The following is a 21,058-nucleotide window of genomic DNA, read 5'->3' as shown; positions in this document are numbered from 1 at the left end:
AGTCGGGATGGGAGATCAGAACGCGGTCGGGGTCAAAAAACGGGTCGTTAGCCGGGCCGGGAGATCAAAACGTGGTCGGGGTAAAAAAAAAAAACAGGTCATAGCAGGACACAAACGGGGAAATCAGGAATGGGCGAGTGGAAAACGGGTGACAAAACGGGCCCGAGAGGAGTCAGAGTCAAAAATGCTTGCTTTGTGAAAACAGAGGTTCCCTGGCGGACTGACAACAGGCGAGTGAAAGGACTGACCTAAATAGGACGGGGAACCAATCAGATAACCAGCAGACGCTAGTGCCAAATGAGCGGGCACAGGTGAGTGTAATGAGTAATCATGACAACAAGAATTTTCACGAGTTATCAAAAAGTGACTTTTTTGGGACAAAATTTGTTGAAACAAAATTAAGCCTGCATGCCTGGTCCGCACTTAGAAGTCGATGAAGGGAGGGAGCTGATTAATTCAAGTAGAAATAGTGCAAAAGGTAATCCGTCACAATGAAAGTACGCATGCAATATTACAAATATGCCAAACGTCTTAAAATATCTCTTGAGATATAACGAGACTGTCCAGAAACCCAACATTTTTGACAAAATATACAAAGCCTGACCCTTGCTTTAATCTACGCATCAATGTTTGCCAAAAACAGTGTTTCCTATAATCTTGACCGTTTTTGTGAAACCTTCACTGTTCTATTGCCGTTACTTTAACAATCAAAGGACAGCAGAGGTAAGCGCGAAAGGGTTTTTTCATAAAGGAGCTGACTGACAAGCATTTGGAGCCTTCAAACGTCTCAAAAAGTCAGCATCGCAGAAATGCCATTGTTTTTGAGAGGTGTCGGTTTTAATGGAAGCAAAAACGTTCAATCGAGCTAAAACAGAAAGTCTGCTTTTGATTCTTGGTGCATGCATTGTGAACAATTTCAGCAGTGTCAATGAGTTAATTAAATGGATTCAAATGGGCCCCATGACAATAGATTTTTGACTAGAGCATAACAAAACAATCGAAGAAACACAAAGGAATGCATGACAACTAAGATCCAAGCAACGTAAACCAAACAAAACCAATCATGACAATAATATTGTGATTCTTTTTGGCCATAGTAAAGTCTATTCTCTGTGTGACAAGATTTATTATTTTAGATACTTGACCTCTAGATGTCACTGTATTATGTAGTGTAACCAAAAATAATGACATAAAGCACAAGTAAGAGTACAAACAAGAGAAACTCATAGTGACCAAGCTCCCCTATTTTCCATCACAAGTTTTGCCCAGCTTTTTGCAAACTCTTTGCTTTCATTGGGCACCCATAGCAGCAAGATTGCCAACAATCATGCCAGCTCACTTTAGGTGATCCTCATATTATGTAAAAGAATACACATTTCTCAAACTAAGAGTATTTTTATTGCACAATTACATGATAGTTCATGTATCTTTGCCTATCATACAAGATAATATTTTTTACGAAGGAAGTTTTTTACCTCTCGTAGGAAACATTTGTTGGCCAGGAAGGATGGGCACCGCCAGGCTATACTTGCCCAAGAAACATCACAGGAAATGGTGCCCCTACAACCCGTGTGGTTAAGGGATACACCCTAACCCACCCACAGGTGCTAAATAATACTCAATGTCCATTTAACTTGCGATCCACTGCTTTCAAATTTCATACAATTACTATGTCCTTTTTGACAATAATGTCATCATGATGCTTTTGAAGTATATGTTTTCCTTGTTATCATACAGCAAACACATACTTATGCATATCATATTGTTTATTTCTGTGTCATGAGTCTTAAAAATGATAAACCTTACTGGTTTCCTAAATACATTTTAGTATTTTTGATCAAGGATTTTAGTGTACTAGTATACTTTTTTAGAATATACTAATATTTTGAGATGGGATTTTTGAGTTAATGCCATAATCAGCAAGTTCAATTGATGTGTATAGAATCAGAAATGTATGACATTTTTGTTTTGTCTTAATGTTTAATGGAACCCTACTAAGATTTGTGGTCACCACAAACAAGTGTTTTTGATCAGGCCATCCAGATCCAGCCTTTTGATTTTCAAAGATGAAAAAAATGTTTTAATCTCACCTGCATTTTGTTTTTCACCTTTTTTTTTTAAATTCACAGAAATTATTTTTACCAACTTGGAGATAAGATTATGACAAAATCCAGTAAGAAAATGTGACGGAATTCTAATTTGACCTCTGAATATTTGAATACATACATGCTAATAACTGCAGTATAAAACAAATGACCGTAGAAGCTTAACAGATAATTTTACAGATAATGTTAGAAGGATGTAAACACACATTTTCATCATGCTAACAAGGCTTAAAAATATGTTAGCTGAGAGGGTATTCTTAACTTCTTGCCCTGGACAAGAAAGATATTTCAGAAAATCTACGTCCTAGAACTTTGAATTCAGTTATCCTTGTGAAATGGATTGAGTTTGACTTTTGCGACTACAAACGGAATTATATGCTGGAACTAAAAACGTTTCGTCGCCAAAATTCCACATAATAAAATTGACTAGGAAGTATACAATTATAAACCCAACAATCATAAATCAGGATAATTTGCTGTTTTGTGTTGGTGGTGGAATTCACAATGTGTCACGTTACTCACCTCTCAAATTATGGCCCCAATGATGTCCCTCACTTAATGGAAACAGCTTCACCGTTCCCCCCAAAGCTACATGTTATGCAGACAGTGCAAAAGTGTTTCAATCCCTAAAGCTCACGGCACATGGATGCGTTCAAAGTAAGCAGCACTTGCTCACCATTGGATGAGCAAGAGGCGGTTATTTTCCATCGCTGATGTTGACATTACTTTGGCCCAATTTGTTCTGAAAACCAGAATTCACTGCCTAGCACGAGGCACTGTTTGGTGGTTTTGCTGGTTATTAGGAAACTTGTAATTCCAGCTGCCGAATTCCCTGCTAAAACATGCAATGTTATTTGCTGACACGATCGTTGGTCAAACCGCAAACAGCAAAAATATGAGCTCATGCCGAACGTCTCAACAGCAGACGGAATCTAATAAGCACGTTTGCCTTGTAATACTTTGCATATCTTGGGCTGCTCCCACTGGCGCTCACCAAGGCTTCCCTCGAAGTCCTGATTGGATGGTAGGAGGACCAATGGGCAGGAGCAAAGCAGGTTATTTGAACTCTCCAAAGTAGTGCTCAAAGAAACCAGGCTGTACCAAATGACATTTCAAACTCAGTAACTTTCATACTATCAGGAAACAGACCAAGGAGAATTTCTTTCCGCTTGCGCCTGGATGTGAGTCTATTATTTATTTCTGTCAAACTTCAGATGCACCTGTTGAAGTGGGAGGAATCTGTGTGCTTGACAATGAACACAGTCAGCGGGATGGCATCTGGTACTCTCCTTCATTTGGACGATGAACAGAGGAGTAGATTGAACAGTGTCGCTAACTCCGGTTTGGCAAGTGGTCAAAATGCAGAACTGTTACAATACCGGGAGAACAATGAAGACTGTGCTTACAGAAGATACGGGTATGCTTTTTTTATTTTGAATTTGCATTTTCTTTCAACAGTGCACTGCTGTGTCCTTAATTCTCCAGTATATTGAATGATGCTTATAATCTGATCTTCTGGAATTGTCCAGGTCTCGCCTTGGCGGGGTCAAAGTTCGTCACAAGAGACAGGTGCTTCAGGACATGGCCCGACCTCTCAAACATTGGCTGTACAAGCACCGGGACAACCCTTACCCCACCAAAACCGAGAAGGTCCTATTGGCTCTGGGATCTCACATGACTTTGGTCCAGGTGCGGCTAAACAAGCAGTCTGTAGAAGAAGAGTGGTCAATATTGGAGAACGACTTGTCTTTTTATGATCGGCAAACTCTGTTTAGGTGTCAAACTGGTTCGCAAACGCCAGACGGAGGCTTAAGAACACCGTTAGGCAGCCGGACTTGAGCTGGGCCTTAAGGATCAAACTCTACAATAAATACATCCAGGGAAACGCCGAAAGACTGAGTGTGTGCAGTGATGACAACGAATCAGATGGTGAGGACTAATTAGACGCTATGGAGTACAGTAGGTTGGGATATATGGCTGCCATCTTTTTCTTGATGACTGACATTATTTTATACATTTAAACAACCTTATTAACACTTTTTTACACCCAAAAATATTTTAAAGGTTTGATCTTAAAAAATACATCTTGTGGGCAATGTTCAGACAACAATGGCTGATTTTTTAGTAAGTTTAACGTAAACTAGTAGTTATCGTCATCTAGACTTTGCATGATTTCAATGACTTATATTTAATGTTGATTGTTGTCTTGCAACATCCATTGTAGCCTGGTCATCCTGGAAAATATTATGAGTTTTTTTGAGTTTTTCCTTGGCCTTGAGTAGGTTTCGGATCAGGGGATGTTGTAATGATGTTCTGTGCAGACCTTTGAGATGTTTTGTGGCTAAGGGCTGTACAAATAAATGTGACTTGACTTAACTTCCATAACTTAATAGCCGCAAATTAGTAGAAAGTAACAATTGTGAATACTTCTTTTAAGTAGTAAACAACCCAAACAACATTTGGATCAATTGGATACGACACCCTCCATCCATTCATTATCTGCACCGCTTGTTCTCAGGGTCGCGGGGGTGCTGGAGCCCATCCCAGCTATCTCCGGGCATTGGCAAGGACACCCTGAACTAGTTGCTAGCCAGTCACAGGGTACACGGAGACAGACAAATCACTCACAAGGGACAATTTGGACCGGCCAATTAAATTTTTGGAATCTGGGAGGAAACCGGAGTGCCCGGAGTAAACCCACGCAAGCACGGGGAGAACATGCAAACTCCAGACAGGAATGTTTGATCCCATGACCTCAGAATTGTGCCCTACATGCGCTAACCACTGCCCTGCCGTGCTCCCCCTTGATACAAAAAAATTAGCTTTATTTTTTAGCACCGTATTTCTCTTAATTAGAATTTCAATGGTATTTATTGCCATTGATAAAATCGTAGTGAACATTGTTTGCAACAAGACTAGACATGTTACTCAAGGGTAAAGCAAGATGTAAGATAAATTAATGACAGGTTAAATTGGGAAAAATGGTTACAAAGTAGTGCTTGGAGACTGGCCCAAAGTTGTAATAATAGTGTAATCGAGAATAGTGAATTGTGAAAATAGCGCCAGAAAAGTAGTGAAATATCATTTATCGGCAACAAAATTACCAAATAAGTCGTTAAATAAGATTTGATACTCGTTTTTTAATTCAACTGTGAAGATATATATTTTACAGTCTTTCGTGCGCTTGTTTCGGGTTGTGTTGGCCCTAGGGAAGAAACTGTCTATGAGCCTGTTAGTCTTTGATTTAAGGGACCTGCAGTGCCTACCAGAGTTGCAAAGAAGAGTCCTTTATAATATTGTTGGCTCTGTTCCGTTACCGCAAGGCAGGTCTGTTTTCCAGACTGGGCAGACAGCAGCCAATGATTTTCTGGGCTATGCTTGTATTTTCTGTCTGCTGCTGTGATCCCAGCATTCCACACCCTGCCGCTTTATGCCAGAACCCTCTCCACTGTGCTTGAAAAGTTCTGTTTTTCTTCACGTGGCACACCGCAGATGACGACTGTCAACTACAAACAGCGATCTGCTCTTCAGACATGGGCAGGTCTTCATCTCACATGCATGGAGCAAAAAACAAGGACGGCGTACTCACCATGGCCGATTCCACCAACAGCGATGACGGTGCCTCGCCTCCGCCGAAATATAAGAACAGTTTGCTGAATCGCTACCTGAATGACACCTTGCGGCACATGATGGCGGGCAAGGCGGACCGTGTCGTCTTGAAAAGGAGGAACCATTCAGAGTCCTTCAGTTCCGAGTGCGAGCGAGACACCGCGTCCCCGGCTTCGTCCAATGACACAGAGACGAACTTCATCTACCGAATGGGTAAGAAACAACGGAGTCCATCACTTCTAACCATTTTTCATTCCTGTATACGGAACCTAATTTTAAGTTGTGATTACGAAACAGGATTTCTTAATGCAGCTTAGCAAAATATTCGTTTTCATTTTTCAGTGTTTGTAGATCTTTTTTTGGTACTGTGGCCTTAAAGGTGGAGTCCGTTGTTCTGGGTTTCCTTAAAAGAAGCTCAAACTGAAATATTTTCTCTATTGAGTACTGCGTATATTAAGAATGCCCAACTCAGTTCATAGAGCCCTTATGCTTGTTGTTCCACCCCACCATCCGTTTTCATCTTACGTTTAGCAAAGCTGTTTGACGGAAAACACATTAGAAATGAGGAATGGAGCCTGGGGGAATGCTAGAAAATACGTCAGGCCCATCCCTGCGAGTTTTGTTCTGTTCCTTTTTTTAGTGTAGCACGAAAATGGTGAAAGTAAATAATGTCTTCTCCAATTACAGTCCAAACTCCAACCCATACCCCAAGACAGATTAAAAAATAATAGTTTATTGGAATGGCTTTGAGAAATGCACGTACATCCTGGATGAACTGACAGAGGCTGCAATGATGACAAAAGCCAGGTGATGTTTCCAGGGAGAAAAAAATTCCGTACAGCTCCTTTAAAAGTATATTTGACCACTGGATGTCGTTGTATTGTGGAAAGCTACTAAAAGAGTGTTAAAAAGCACAAGAAAGAATATGAACCACTGAGACACAAAGTGACCAAACCACAACATTTTTTCTTGTATTTTTTTTTGCCTGGCCTTTCACAAATTTGGGGGTTTTGGGGGGTTCCCTTAGCAGCAAGATGTCAGACAATAATGTAAACCCCCTAGGTAACCCTTATGTCATGTAAAATAAATACTTAATGGTCAAAAAGACCATTAATTATTTTAAAATGGCACATGTAAATAATAATTCATATATTTATGCTTATTATTTAAATCATTATCGAGATTTTTATGGGGTTTTTAACCACTAAAATGCGCTACACTGTATAAAACACAGTGTCCCTTTAAGTGCATAGTTACACGATATAATCCACAATTCAACCCTGTGAGATTCAGATATAAAAAAAAAATAAAGGAACAATTAACCAAAGTTTGTTTAGGGTTATGCTGCAAGTATTTGTATTTATTCTACAAACAACTCAATTGACATTAGTATGACCTTGTCTAAAATATATGATATAATGTATGCATGTCAGCTTGCTTCCAAAACCAAAACTTACTACTCGTAGCCCTTTGCGTCAAGATCTATAGAGAATTTGGAAACATTGCTGTAATATATATATATATATATATATATATACGTAGTCTCCGTAGATTGTGCGCTACCTTGAGCTTTGTAGTACTCGTTTTCTGGGTAACGCTAACAATACAGCAACATCTAGTGGTCAGATAATACACACTGTCAGTTTAAAATGAAAGGCTTATTTCTAAAATTCGTAGGCACAATATTCATAAAAAATGTATTTGTATGTTGTTTTTATTTTTGTAACATTTTTTCTACAAAAAATATTTCTTTAAGTATTTGTATTTTATTCTGAAACAGGTACTCATAGATGCAAACACTGCTTAACTGAATGCCTGCTTATCTTTCTTGAAATATGTAAGCAACTTTCAGGCCTCTGTCCATCAGAGGGCGCTTATTCGGTTCAAAATTGTCTATAATTAGCCTAACCATTAATAAGGACATTACGGACGGCACCCAGTGTCAGGTGACTTTCGTTTTCCTCATCCAATTTTAACCATCCTTGTTTCTGAGGTTTGATATTTGTTTTCTGGTTTGGCTAGTTTAGTTGATAGTTGACCATTTGTTTGTTACTTTGTTGAGGATTTCGATTAAATACCATTTTTTTGAGCACCTTGCTATGTCTTCTGCTCTCCTGCGTTTGGGTCCCCTGATGATCCACAACACAAAATGTATTTTCCAGTCACCAAGTGTCCTAAATTACATTATTACATGTGTAGTAAAACGTACTTGGAAGGGGCACCTTCAAATTTATGTGGCATTTATTAATCGTTGCCATAAAATAAGGACATTTTAACAATAGTGACACCACGCTGCCCTCTATGACGCACCCACTAGGCCTACTGAAAAAGTCCATTTTTTTATATTATTACATATTAAAGTCAAACAAAAGCACAGATACTTCATTTTAAATTTAGAAGCTGTTAATGCTTCTTGAGCAGCAAACTGAAAATATAATTTCCATACTCAAGAAAAGAATGTGCCATTTGTTCCGCTTCAGCCCCTTGCCATAGTGGAAATGTCCAGTTGGGCCTCAAGGACAATTACAGAATGTCTAAGATTTGATTTTTCTCAGAGTGAGAAGTGAAAAACTCAAGCCAAAATATAAAAAAAAATCGAGGAGGTCGACAGCCAGGCAAACAAATACCTTTAAGGGACTTTGGAAAAACCCAGCGCGGGAGATCGAATATCCAATTGGCTCCATCCCATATTGTTTTGTTTTATTTGAGCTATGTATACGTTGGCTGCTTTTTTTCTCCAGTTCTGCTTTCTGACTCACTGACATTACAGTGGTAAATTTCTGGAATTGTGGATGCACGATTCATGGTTTACAGCAATGCATTTTTATCACTCTCAGCCTCCCAAAAATAAATCAATCTCTTCAGTCAGAGGAGTGCTGTTTAAGTTATGGTGCGTGAAAACACTTTGTTTTCTGGAACCTTGAGTTCAACCTCAGGTGGTCACAGAAAACTATCATGCGAAGAAAGCATTAAAATGCAAATGTATGATTCCCATTTAATGAAATTGACCGTCAAGGCCAAAGTGTATCACATTGTATTCACTTTCCTGTAGAAATCCACTTCCCATTTGTGTTCACCTCTTGCGATTACAGTAATTTCTTGTTTTTTGCAGTGGTTGCATTCCAAAAAATTCCCACAATAGTCAGAACCCGTGAGCTAGAAACATTTATTTATTTGTTACTCGAGAAAAAACCCAAATGACAGGGTCAAGTATTTGTTTAACCACTAAAAGTAAAGTACCTAATCATTTTTTTAAAACAAATAATTCATGTAATGTCAAAATATAATTTTAAGAATAATGTTGTTGTTTTACTGCACAACTGTATAAATTAAGGACCCGATCCACTTCACTTTACATGATATTTTGCCGCAATCCTGTGGACATTATGAAAAACTTCATTTAACTTCCGGTTTTGTCCTACAGAAACCATATATTTTTTCATGATCAAACCTTTTTGAAAAAGCGCCAGGAAGAGATTCTTAAAAATGCTATAATTTTTGGGGGTGAAAATGGAAAGCACCCCCAAAAAGGGGCTAGTTACGCCCTTGGTATAAAGAAAACAAAAAACATAGTATGCACAGACTAGAGCAGGGGTGTCAAACTCATTTTAACTCGGGGCCCACACGATAAAACAAACATTCTGTCGGGGGGCAGACCAGTAGATTAAAGAAAAAGAAAAAGAGATAAACAAGAGAAAGAGGGAGAGAAAAGGAGAGAGGGCGGGACAAAGAAAGAAAAAGGGAGAGAGGGAGAGAGCGTGAGAAACAAAAGATAAAAATTCGTGAGAGAGGGGGAATAGAAAGGGAGAGGAAGAATGAAATCCAAAGAGAAATAGAAGGACAGAAGGAGAGAAAAGAAAGCGTATGAAGAGAAAAGAGAGAAAAGGAAAAAATGAAGTTACAGCAAAAGAGGTTAAAAGACAAAGAGAGAAAGAGACAAAGAGCAACAAAGGAAGAGAAAAAGAGAGACACAGAGTGAAAGAGACGGAGACAGAGTGGGAGAAAAGGGGTGGAAAAGAACGAGAGAGAGAGAGAGAAATGAATACAAGTACAGTGTCTTTGTGAGAGGCACCTGGCTTTGGCAACATCAAGTTGACATATTTCAACCTGCAGCTTGTTTTTCTCTTGCGCTTCTCTGAGTGTTGTCTCGCGGGCCAGATTCAATCCCCTAGCGGGCCCGCGGGCCGCCTGTTTGACACCTGCAGACTAGAATGTGAAATGTAAAAGTGTTCCCCTAAACTTGTCAGTTAACGCACCTCAAATCCTATTTCCCTTTGGAATATTCCGTGCTTTCTTGAACTCATTACACACAGCAGCACCGCGGTTAAAATGTTTGTGAACATTTTTAATGTATCCCTGCTGGTCATATGAGGGCTTCTCGCATACGATTCCTCCACTGAGATGAAGTGGAAACTCAGCCTGCCAGTTTCATGACAAGAGCCAAACACGTTAAAATGCTGCGGTAGCGCAACTCCAGGCAGTTTAAATGGTCGCAAAAACATGCGAACTAGTGATGGACTTGAAAAGTGATGTCACTACTCTACTCGCGAGGTCACTTCAAACATATCTGTCCAGATTTCACAGGTTGAAAACATCATGTTTCGTCACATTTCCATTAAGTGTGTTTATACTCCTGGTGGAGGCGGGCTTACTTCCAGCATGGCCGACTCAGTGCCTCCCGTGAAAAGCCCAGCGGGCCATCAATGTCGCTAGGATTGTGTTTTACAAGAAATCAAATGAAAACATATGACGAGTGGGACTGTAGGATTCACTCAAAACTTGGATTCACAGATCGGCTAACTCCTAGGAGTTTTGAACATGAATTACTCTAAACAGTTTTATATGAGTTTTTTTAACAAACAGCCTCAGTCAATTTCTACCCTTATTAAGGATTACAATTACCCCCTATTAAGCGGTAATAAACCTTACAAATGAAATGTGGCGCCGACAGTATTCACACACAGCAAGACAGACTATGTAGAATACCGCGACAATATTAGCAATGAACGATGACGTTGTCGTCTGCGACCAGTGACAGAGATGATCCGGATTAGAAATGTGAGCAGTCTATCTAAATAACATATTTTTTACCCAGTACAATCATTTTTATATGGCATACACAATTTAAAAAAACATGTAAATTACAAGGAAAATTAATACATGAATACATTCATTGGCGCGGCTCTCAAAATATTGAATGTTTGGAACTCAATGTGACCAAATAAGACAATTTAAAAATCTTTTTTCCATATAAAACAACTACCTTTATAAATACACAAAATATGCCCTGGTTTTTGAACTTGACTCTTGACCAAACTAGTAGGCCCTGCTAGCCTGACAACAGATGTTGTAACATGTTAGCTTAACTGGACCTTACAATAAATGTCAAACGACAACACATGAAAAGAAAATAGTAATCGTTTTTTTTCTTTTTTCTTTACTTGTCAAGAAACAGCCTGGCCAACGTCTCAAGTTGTTGAGTTGTAAGTGTAGAGTACCAACGGACAATTAACAACAACAAAATAAACAGGCAAAAATAAATGTCAATTGTTACAGTTGGCCATTGACCAAATAAAATCTTTGGATTGTGTTTGCTTACATTCTTGTTTTGATCAGCTAGATTGTACTTTAATTGGGACGGAGAGTTAGTGGTTAACACGTCTGCCTCACAGTTCGGAGATTGCAAGTCCCTTTCACTGTATGTAAAATCTGCAAACACATACCTCTCAAATTCTTAAGGCGTGCATAAAAAGTTGTCTTCTCTTTGAGTCCTGCTTATCTGTATGTTCTTTTTCTCCCACTCTCTCGTCTTCTTGTTCTCTCTTGCTTCGCCTCACCTTAGTTGTTCACTCACTTCCTGGCTCTAATTTTCACCCCACACTGGGTGTCACTTGTCCTGATTACCCTATAATCACACCTCTCCCTCTTCACTATTTTAACACTCCGTTGCCTTCATCTGACATCCCAAGCATTTTTGCCTCAGCAGATTATGAACACTGCCAAAACCTTGGACTATTTCATACCTGTAAACTTCCACGGCTCCATGCCCGTAAAAACTGTCGTATTTTCCCGAACAAAATACAAAACAATCGTACACCATATTGTTTTGTTTTTTTTCCGAAATGATGCATGATGGGAAATCCCCGGGTGGCAGACGAATGCGATTGACAAATTTGAGTTTTTTTCGTACAGATTTCCTTGTACGTCGTACTCGTCTTAAAATGCATAAAAAACGTACTTTGTGCGGCAAAACCGTACAGGTTGACAGGTATGCTACTTGAACTCACTGGAAAGCTGGCCCCACGCCTACATCCTCTACCACAATTATCGCCTAGCTACTTGGCTTCCTTTGTACCCAACCTTGCCCGGATAAACAACCTATCTGTGTTAACCAGTGTTTCTGCACTTTGAATCCGCACCACCCCAAGACAAAAGCATCCATACCTAAGGACATCAATTTAAATGGCCGATGGCCTTTACTGTAGAATACCTGTCAACCTAAGCCAATTACTCCCCTTATTAATGAATGCAGTTCTCTTCCTTAAGCGATATTAAACCTTACAAACAGAACGAGGCACCTATTTACTCAAAGACAGACTATGTAGAATAAAAACAGAGATAATTTTTAAAAACAACTTTATTTTACTTACCAGATAAACCACACAATTATTTTAGCATCTTTCTCGTTTTTTCCCTACTTGCAGTAAATTTGGTTTCGGTTATTATCTGTGTCAGTGCAGGAGTTCGCGGACTTCATTTGCCCGACAGATGGTTTTACTCTGTCACAACTTAATTCTATCTGCTAAGAATATGTCAGAGTATCAGTTCCCATTGTCTTTCTATACTCGGTGATGCTATCATTTGCTACTAGTGATCCAGAACAGAGCTGAAAATGGGCTAGACAAGATCATCCATCCAGCCAATATGTGCACCGCTTATCCTCAGTTATTATCAGGCAGTGGACAGGGTACACCGTGAACTGGTTGCCAGCCAGTTGCAGGGCTCACAGAGACAGAGAACTCACTCGCTCATTCACACCAAGGGACAATCTGGACTGACCAGTTAACCTGAAGTGCATGTTTTGGGGAATGTGAGAAGAAAGCCACGTAGGCACGGGGAGAACACGCAAACTCCACACGGGGAGGCTGCGGTAGCTGGACTTGAACCCTGAACCTCTGCACTGTGATGCTTAGACAAGATCAGTCTGACAAAAACCAGTTTTTCCGTACAAAAATTGTAATACAGTATACACAATTTGAAATGATCAAAAAGCGTATAAAAAATTAAGAAAACACATTTGTTGAAACATATGTTGTAGAGGTAAATGGTTGAGAAAAGCTCAGTTTTTTGCTTCCAATTGATGTCATTGACGAGGCAAATTATTTGTTACGTAACAGGGAAAATGTCCTCTATCTTTTCAGAGACTTTGGATTACACATCTTATAAAAGAGGCAGGTAATTATAATCTTTTTGTACCACTAGTCTCAGTGTTGCTACTGAAAACAATTGTTTCTCTTCATTTTCTTTAACATTATCTATTATCTTAACAGTGGGCCGGCTCAGCAGGGTCAAAATAACAAAGACTGGCGAGAGCTCAATGCCGCTGTGGCCTTGACCAGTTTGGCCCACGGGCAGAGCTGCAGGAAGGACAGAACGCCGATGGGCGCCGCTGGGCTTAGCTTCCAGGTCCCTGACAGGGGACCCGTTTTGGCCCTAAGGCAAAGTTGCACTTCTGAGCGGGCGGCGCTCACCAGCCGCATTATCCAGAAGTCGTCCCACATCTCAGAAGTGAAGACCATCAAAGTGGGTCTGGCTAACAACTTGTAGGATTTTATCATCAACTGACCATATTGCCTACGAGCAGCCCAAGACTTTTATCATAGCTTTGTTATTTGTGGGATGTAAAATACACTACTGTTCAAAAGTTTGGGGTCACTCAGACAATTTTGAGTTTTCCTTGAAAAAGTCACACTTTTATTTGTCAAATGAGATGTTCACTGTCTTGCCTTTGTTGGCCAGTCTCAGATATGGCTTTTTCTTTGCCACATAGTCTTTAAGGCCAGCATTTCGGAGTCTCTGTAGTCACTCTAGATGTTGACAACGGTGTTTTGTGAGCGGCTAGTTTAGAACCCGTAAGGCGTTTATTTCTCAAACTAAAGACTCATGTACTTGTCCTTTTGCCTGTTTGTGCTCCAATGTTCCTTTCTACTCTGGTTAGAGCCGGTTTGTGCTGTTCTCTGAAGGGAGTAGAACGCACCATTGTAGGAGATCTTCAGTTTCTTGGCGTTTTCTCATATGGGATAGCCTTCATTTCTTAGGACAAGAATAGACTGTCAAGTTCCAAATGAAAATTCTTTTTCTGGCCAGTTCGAAAGTTCCCACCCACAACTGCGATGCTACGGATATTCAACCAGCTCAAAGTTTGATAGCTTCTCTAACCAGGTAAACTGTTTTCAGTTTTGGTAACATCATTGTACAAGGGCTTTCTTATCATCATTTAGCCTTCTAACACAATTGTAAAAATCAATGTACTATTAAAACACAGGAGTACTTGTTACTGGAAATAGGCCTGTATACAAAAATATGCAGCTAAAATAGCCATTTACCATGTTAACAATGCATGAAGAGTACAGTATTTATGATTATTTTATCTCTATTGAAAAAAAAGGGGCAGCACGGCGGCGCAGTGGTTAGCGCGTGTGCGGCACAGTTCTGAGGTCGTGGGAACCTCCTGAGTGGGTTCAAATCCAGCTCCCGGCCTTACTGTGCGGAGTTTGTATGTTCTCCCCGTGCTTGCGTGGGTTTCCTCCGGGCACTCCGGTTTCCTCCCACATTCCAAAAACATGCACTTCAGGTGAATTGGGCGGTCCAAATTGTCCCTAGGTGTGACTGAGCGAGTGAGTTGTCTGTCCCCGTGTGCCCTGCGATTGGCTGGCAACCAGTCCAGGGTGTCCCCTGGCCACTGCCCGATGATTGCTGGGATGGGCTCCAGCATCCCCGCAACCCTACTGAGGATAAGCGGTGCAGCTGATGAGATGAGATGAGATGAAAAAAAAAGTTTTTCTCCAAAATGAGAATATTTCTAAACCACCCCAAACTTTTGAACGGTAGTGCACATATTTACTGTATTTCATCAGAAAAGTACACTTTTTTTACAACGTTGCTCATGTATTTCAATTGTTTTTTATTTGACTAAGTTAACTTCTTTGAGACTGGAACATCATCCAATGGCTTTCATTTGACACCAGCTTCCCAATAAAGTCAAGGTGGAGTATTCAGTTAGGATTAATTAGGACAATCTATGTTTACAAACCACTTTTTTTGTATTAAGCTGTCATATAAACTGATACCAAATATGAATACCAGTTGTAGATATATTTCGTTCCCTTAGCCAAAATAAATAAATGAAAAAAAATAAGTCATTCATAATATGGCATTCTATACCCAAGTATTATGCTTCAAATTTCCGGTTACTGATTGTTAAATGAGCGCGTACGTATTCACAATTTCACAATAAATGATATATTGGACTTACAGCATTTGGACATTACTTCAGCTGGACATTGTCCACTAATTAGTCCAAAGATCCATTTTATTTTCCGGTACATCATATATTCTGTATGAATCATCTTGCAAAATGTCATTTGGCAAAATGTCATTTGGCAAAACTTGCATTCGGAAATAGTACAATAGGGCGTTGAGCGTAAAACGTTTTGAAACACAAAAGTACTTTGTTTTGAGAAAAAAAAAATATATATATATATATATATATATATATATATATATATATATATATATATATAACTATAGTAATTATGTAAAAGTCATTTATAATAACATTTTAATTAAAATATTTTCCTAAAGGCTTTTTTTATTATTCTTAAAGTCTGTTTTTATTAATTGAAATGCTCATTATAAGGCTGTTTTATCATTTATATGTTTGTTTTATTCATTGAATTATGAGACTCTTAGTCCTCCGTATTCTAGTGGCAAAATAGGTTCTTCGCATGTGCAGGTTGAGAATAAAAAAGCATCGCTAACGTGTTTGTGTTTAGGAAACTAACACATCTCGTTATCGTCCAGACTTCTACTATTATTGACTTGTTTTCATGCCTCGGCTTGATGCAGCTGCCTCAACTTTTACTCTGGTAGACCAACGGCAAAAAAGCAGCATCATAGACATTTACTGCATCTGGTATTTTGTATCTATGGGAAGAGTATGAGAAATGACCAATACTTTGTAAACGCTTGTACTTTGAGTGCACCAAAAACTACCATCTCTTTTCTTTGAAAGCACAAACAAGATTAATTTTCTTCTAAGGTGATAACTAACAATGTCTTATACTACATTGAAAAAGGGGCATCTTTCTCTACGTCAGAGGTAGGCAAACCTTTTGTGTTGCGGGCCGCATTGGCTTCTAATATTTTGCAGAGGGGGCGCGCCAGGAAGGGAAGAAAAAATGATTTTGTTGTTAAAGGAACACTAGCAATATTAGACCACTAGATGTTGCTATACTGTGTAATGCCGCTGGAAAAAATACTACAAACCACACAGATGTATGAGAACTAGAGACTCAAAGTAATCAGACGTACAGATTTTCTTTTACCTTTTTGCCCAGCCTTTTGCAAAAAAAAAAAACGTAAAAAAAAGAATGAAAAAAAGAAAACAAAAAAGGACAAGAAGAAGAAAAAAGGATAAATGAGGACAAAATAGCAACAAAAGCAAAGTAAAAAGGGCAAAAGAAAAAAGGGAACAAGAAAAGAACACGGAAAAAGAACAGGTAAAATAAAAAAATGAAGGAGAAAGGAATAAAGAAAAATGGGGAAAATATAAAAAAAGGAAAATGCAACCAAAAAAAAAGCAAAAAAGCAGAAAAGAAAAACGTGGAAAAAATACGAAGTTTTGGTTTGTTGGCAGTACCTGTGGCAGCAAGATGGTTGGCACTAGGGGCATTGCAGCAAAAGAGTGAAAACAATCCTAGTGCTTTTTCAAATTCTATTCATAACCATTTACAATTTTCATCGGGCGCGCTGGATTCAAAATGTGTGGCCCCCGCAGGCTGTATTTTTGCCCATGCCTGTTCTAAGTTATAATCTGACATTTCATTCTTCACCAAAAAGTAGCATATTGTTTTAAAATAATTTATCCACACTTGCATAAGATGGAAAAAATGTGACTTGTGTTTTCCTAACCACTGTATTTCTTTTACGTGATGTATTTTGACATAAATATTGAATCTGACAGTGAACACCTGCCAACGCAGAAATTTGTTATATTGCCAGCGTAGTAACAGAACTCATAAACTTTTTATAGTTAAAAGTAGTACTTATGCATGTCATTTCTTGCTTATATGTGTACATTTTAGTTCATTCTCACAAGTTGCAGGCGGTCACAATGATTACGTCTACTCTAACACTCGTGGCATGCAGTTACATGTCAGGACCAGAACGGAAACAGGACCCAATTGCGTTGCGTTTCTCACAAGTTTTATTAAAGGAAAGAGGAAGGGCTGCGCCCACGATCCGGTGTTCGCTAGGCGCGGAAGTCAAGTCGCTCTCGAACTCGGATTGTGAACCGAACACGGAAGTGGATCTTCCGTAGCGAGCGATAGCAGTGTCAAGGATGGAAAAACAGGTCGATAGCCAGGATAGGAGAGCAAAAACGTGGTCGGGGTCAGCAACGGGTCGTAAGCCAAGACGGAAGAGCAGAGGTGCTCGGGATCAAAAACAGGTCGTAAGTCGGGACGGGAGAGCAGACGTAGCCAGGATCGAAACGGGTCGTACCCGGAGACAGACGGGATCATAAACGGGACAGGTGGGAGTCAGGGTCGAAAAAGACTTGCCTAGTATACACTGAGGTTCGCAGACTGACTGACAAAAGGGGACAGATAGGAGTGGGTATAAATAGTGATAGGGAGCCAATCAGAGTCCGAGGCAGTTGGCGCCAAAGGGGCGGGCACAGGTGATTCACATCGGTAATCATGACAGATACATACATACTACATGTACTTTTTCTTTTTCATGATTAGAGACTTAATATAGAAAAAGTATATAAAAATGTACTGCCACCTACTGATATGGATGACTATTACAGTTCCTCGCCTGAAGAGTGCAAAAATACTGAATGATGGCCTGATTTTTTGGAAAGATAAAATTGGGCAAATTCCAGCGACACACTAGACAAGGTCTCACGGCACACTGATTAAAAAACACTGGTATAACTGACCTATTTTATCTTCCACTATTCTTGTTCATCAATTAACTAAAATATGAATGTGAACAACATGTGGAAAGGCTTGTAGCCATTCTGACTTCAACTTTTTACCACAGGAATTAACCAGAATCAACCATTCTTCATTAACAATGAACTACAATCAAAAAACAAGTGCTATGGACAGCTACCATACCATTCATCAATAATATCTTGTTGCAGAAAATATCAAAACCTGAAATAACCGCAGCAAGGCAGAAGGCACGCGCGCGCACACACGCTTCTTTGAAATATTCGCCATCAGCAAATGGTTTTCTGTGACGAAGCAGTGACAAAGGTTTTTCAGGGTCTGTGTTTGTTTGCGGTACCTGGACACAGCGCATTTTAATGTCTCCGCCTTGAATTCATGTTTCGTCTCTTAACGACGTTTAACACTTGACGTGCGAGGTACAACGCTCTCGAGGCATAATACACAAAACAGCACGGTCATTTTTGGCACAAAGCCTCATTCGTCTGTCCGCGCTGGTTGGAAAGAATGAGATGTTTTCGCTCGAGGAGCCGTCATGATTCGTTCATTTATCGCGCACGTGTGTTCCGATGGCTGCGTTAAAACACGGAGCCCTCCTCTGCAAGGCGCGGTTCAAACATGCACTCCCACACGAAACACAGTGCGCAACCGAAAAGGTCTAAATTTCAAATAAAAATGCGCTTTAAAAAAAATTATCATTATCATTGTCATTTTTATTATTTTTCCGTGCGCTCGCGTGCCACTGCGTGTCATAGGTTGCCGACCCCTGATCTAGACTCATGAAGGTTTGGGGCATCAGCCGTGCAACCGTTTGTCAGAGGTCCGCGCCCAATGTGCCCGCCACAACGGGTTCCAGACATCAGCTAGACGACCTGTGGCGGAGGTCCGTGCCCGACCGCCACAAAGGGTTCGGGGCGTCATCTGGGCGACAGCAGGCACTCATTCTATTATGCAGCCTGAACCCAATTATACTTGAAAATACTCAACCACAACAAGTTAATCCTACACTTTCCCATCCCAAAGTTACTCCGATAACAAAAGTGGGTTAGAGACCGACTACGTAAAGCTCCAACGAAATGCTGCATATTCGGAAATCTGGATTATCCGTCCGACACAATGCATTTATCAGTCAGCGATCGATTAAAGTCATAGAAAATTAAAAATGATTTTATGACTCAACGTTCCATACTTTTATCAGTTTACTTATAGCTCTATCACACAGATAATGACAGGAAAGTTTCAAGAGATTTGAAAAATATAAGGTTTTTCAAGTTTATAAGACCCTGGGGGAACTCAGTTAATGAATAAAGGTTTCTAATCTCTGCATAAGGACATTGGGGAAAAAAAGGTTCCAAAATACAATCAATATGTTTTTCTGAGGTAGCGAATCAGCAGTCTCACTTGGATCACAATTATTTAGTCTGCAGAACTAGTCTGACTCATTTTCCAATGTTTTCCTGTCTGCTACTTGATTTTGAAGAGGACAAAAATTACTGGACTAGGTCCAACATCTAGGATGAAAGCCATAATAGACGACACTAAAACAGGTGCCAAATGTTTCCTTTCCGTTATGTATTTGTCTGTGTCTTATTAAGTTCTTTTACTGCAGACACGTTCAAATGTTTTATAGCCGTCTGGCGATACAATGGAAAAAAATCCACCTTGAGATTAGTTAATGGAGTAGTTTTTACCAGATGTTTGTTGCAGGTAAACAAAAGAACTTAAGCAACCAGTTTGCAGAGAATCACAGATACATTTTCACAAGGGGTACGATACCGTTTTAGCGAGCAGGGATACACGAGTGGAGTTCTTTCGTAACCTTGTCCTTGAAGGCCCGTACCCTGCAGGTTTTCGCCTTGGCTTACCTCCAACATGTATCATGAACAGGCTTTGGCAAAACTTGATGGATGGGCTTAACATATGAACAGGGTTGGGTAGGGTTACTTTAACTGGATTACTTTCAATTACTTTAGGATTACTCCAATACCGAATATGCTAATAAAAGACAAAATAAACTAAATATGAATAAAATTATGACTCACAACACCTGGTAAGCTTTCTCTCCTGGCGTTGATCTATTTGATCTCCGGCAAAACTAACATAAAATGCGACAGAAAGAAAATGAAAATAAATCCAAACAGCTTGCCAACATCATTTTTGACGTTCCATGTATTCCGTTACTCCCCAAGCCTGCACAAAATTTAGTAATTTTATTCATATTTAGTTTCTTTTGTCTTTTATTAGCATATTTGGTATTGGAGCAATCCAAAAGTAATTGAAAGTAATCCAGTTAAAGTAACCTCACCCAACCTTGCATATGAATATGCTGTTTCACAATGAAACAATTTAAACCTGAAGGACTCTTGCCTTTGTCGACCGATATCTTGACTACCGTCTTAATTTGAATTGCCAAACCTCTTCCGCAAACCGCGGACCCTCTGTAACCTAAACTCACCTGGAGAGGTTCTTTAAGCCAAACGTCTACTCATTACATCTCTTGAGCCTGCCCAGAAATGATTATAAATTATTACTGAAGCTTTTCAGGGGGATTAAAGATGACATGATCTTGCCCCAAACCATTTTGGCTCTGGTTGAAGAACATAGGCAGTCTATTCTTTCTCAATGAATTAACTTTGCATTTCTTGTAAAAACCTCCATCGATCCACCCATTATCTGCATCGGGGTGCTGGAGCCCATCCCAGCTATCTTTGGGCAGTGGGCAGGGGGCATCCTGAACTGGTTGGCAGCCAGTCGCAGGGCACACAGAGACAGACAACTCTCTCATTCACACCTAGGGAAAATTTGGACCGGCCAATTAACCTGACATGCATGTTTTGGGAATGTGGGAGGAAACCAGTGCGCCCGGAGGAAACCCACGCAATCACGGGGAGAACATGCAAACTCCACACCTCAGAACTGTGCCGCACATTCGCTAACCACTGCTTCGCCGTGCTGCATTGTAAAAACACATCTGCAGTAAACTTGGGCAGAATTACTACTTCCGGTCAGTTACTGGAAAAAACTACTGGTTTAAGACTGTACACTAAAAGGGCCTGTGACACTGAGCACATCCTGACGCCAAACAAACTTTTAATTGTACGCCAA

General features: G+C 39.8%; 1 protein-coding gene across 2 annotated transcripts; it reads left to right on the top strand.

The window, feature by feature from the left end:
• Positions 1 to 3,333: 3,333 nt before the first annotated feature.
• Positions 3,334 to 14,137, top strand: LOC148374286 (homeobox protein Mohawk-like). Of its 2 annotated transcripts, none has more exons than XM_088334859.1 (6): positions 3,334 to 3,522; positions 3,635 to 3,794; positions 3,881 to 4,034; positions 5,637 to 5,927; positions 13,136 to 13,169; positions 13,265 to 14,137. In XM_088334859.1, exons 1-6 carry the CDS (start codon positions 3,359 to 3,361, stop codon positions 13,539 to 13,541), a joined length of 1,080 nt encoding a protein of 359 aa, XP_088190985.1. In that variant the 5' UTR covers positions 3,334 to 3,358; the 3' UTR covers positions 13,542 to 14,137. The 2 variants fall into 2 exon arrangements, with proteins under 2 accessions (XP_088190985.1, XP_088190976.1); XM_088334850.1 differs by having other exon boundaries at positions 5,598 to 5,927.
• Positions 14,138 to 21,058: the final 6,921 nt, after the last annotated feature.

This window comes from Urocampus carinirostris, chromosome 1 (assembly GCF_059441175.1).
Source record: "Urocampus carinirostris isolate Australia breed hairy pipefish chromosome 1, RoL_Ucar_1.0, whole genome shotgun sequence".
NCBI classification, from domain to species: Eukaryota; Metazoa; Chordata; class Actinopteri; order Syngnathiformes; family Syngnathidae; genus Urocampus; species Urocampus carinirostris.
This window is presented reverse-complemented; position numbering and strand designations above follow the sequence as displayed.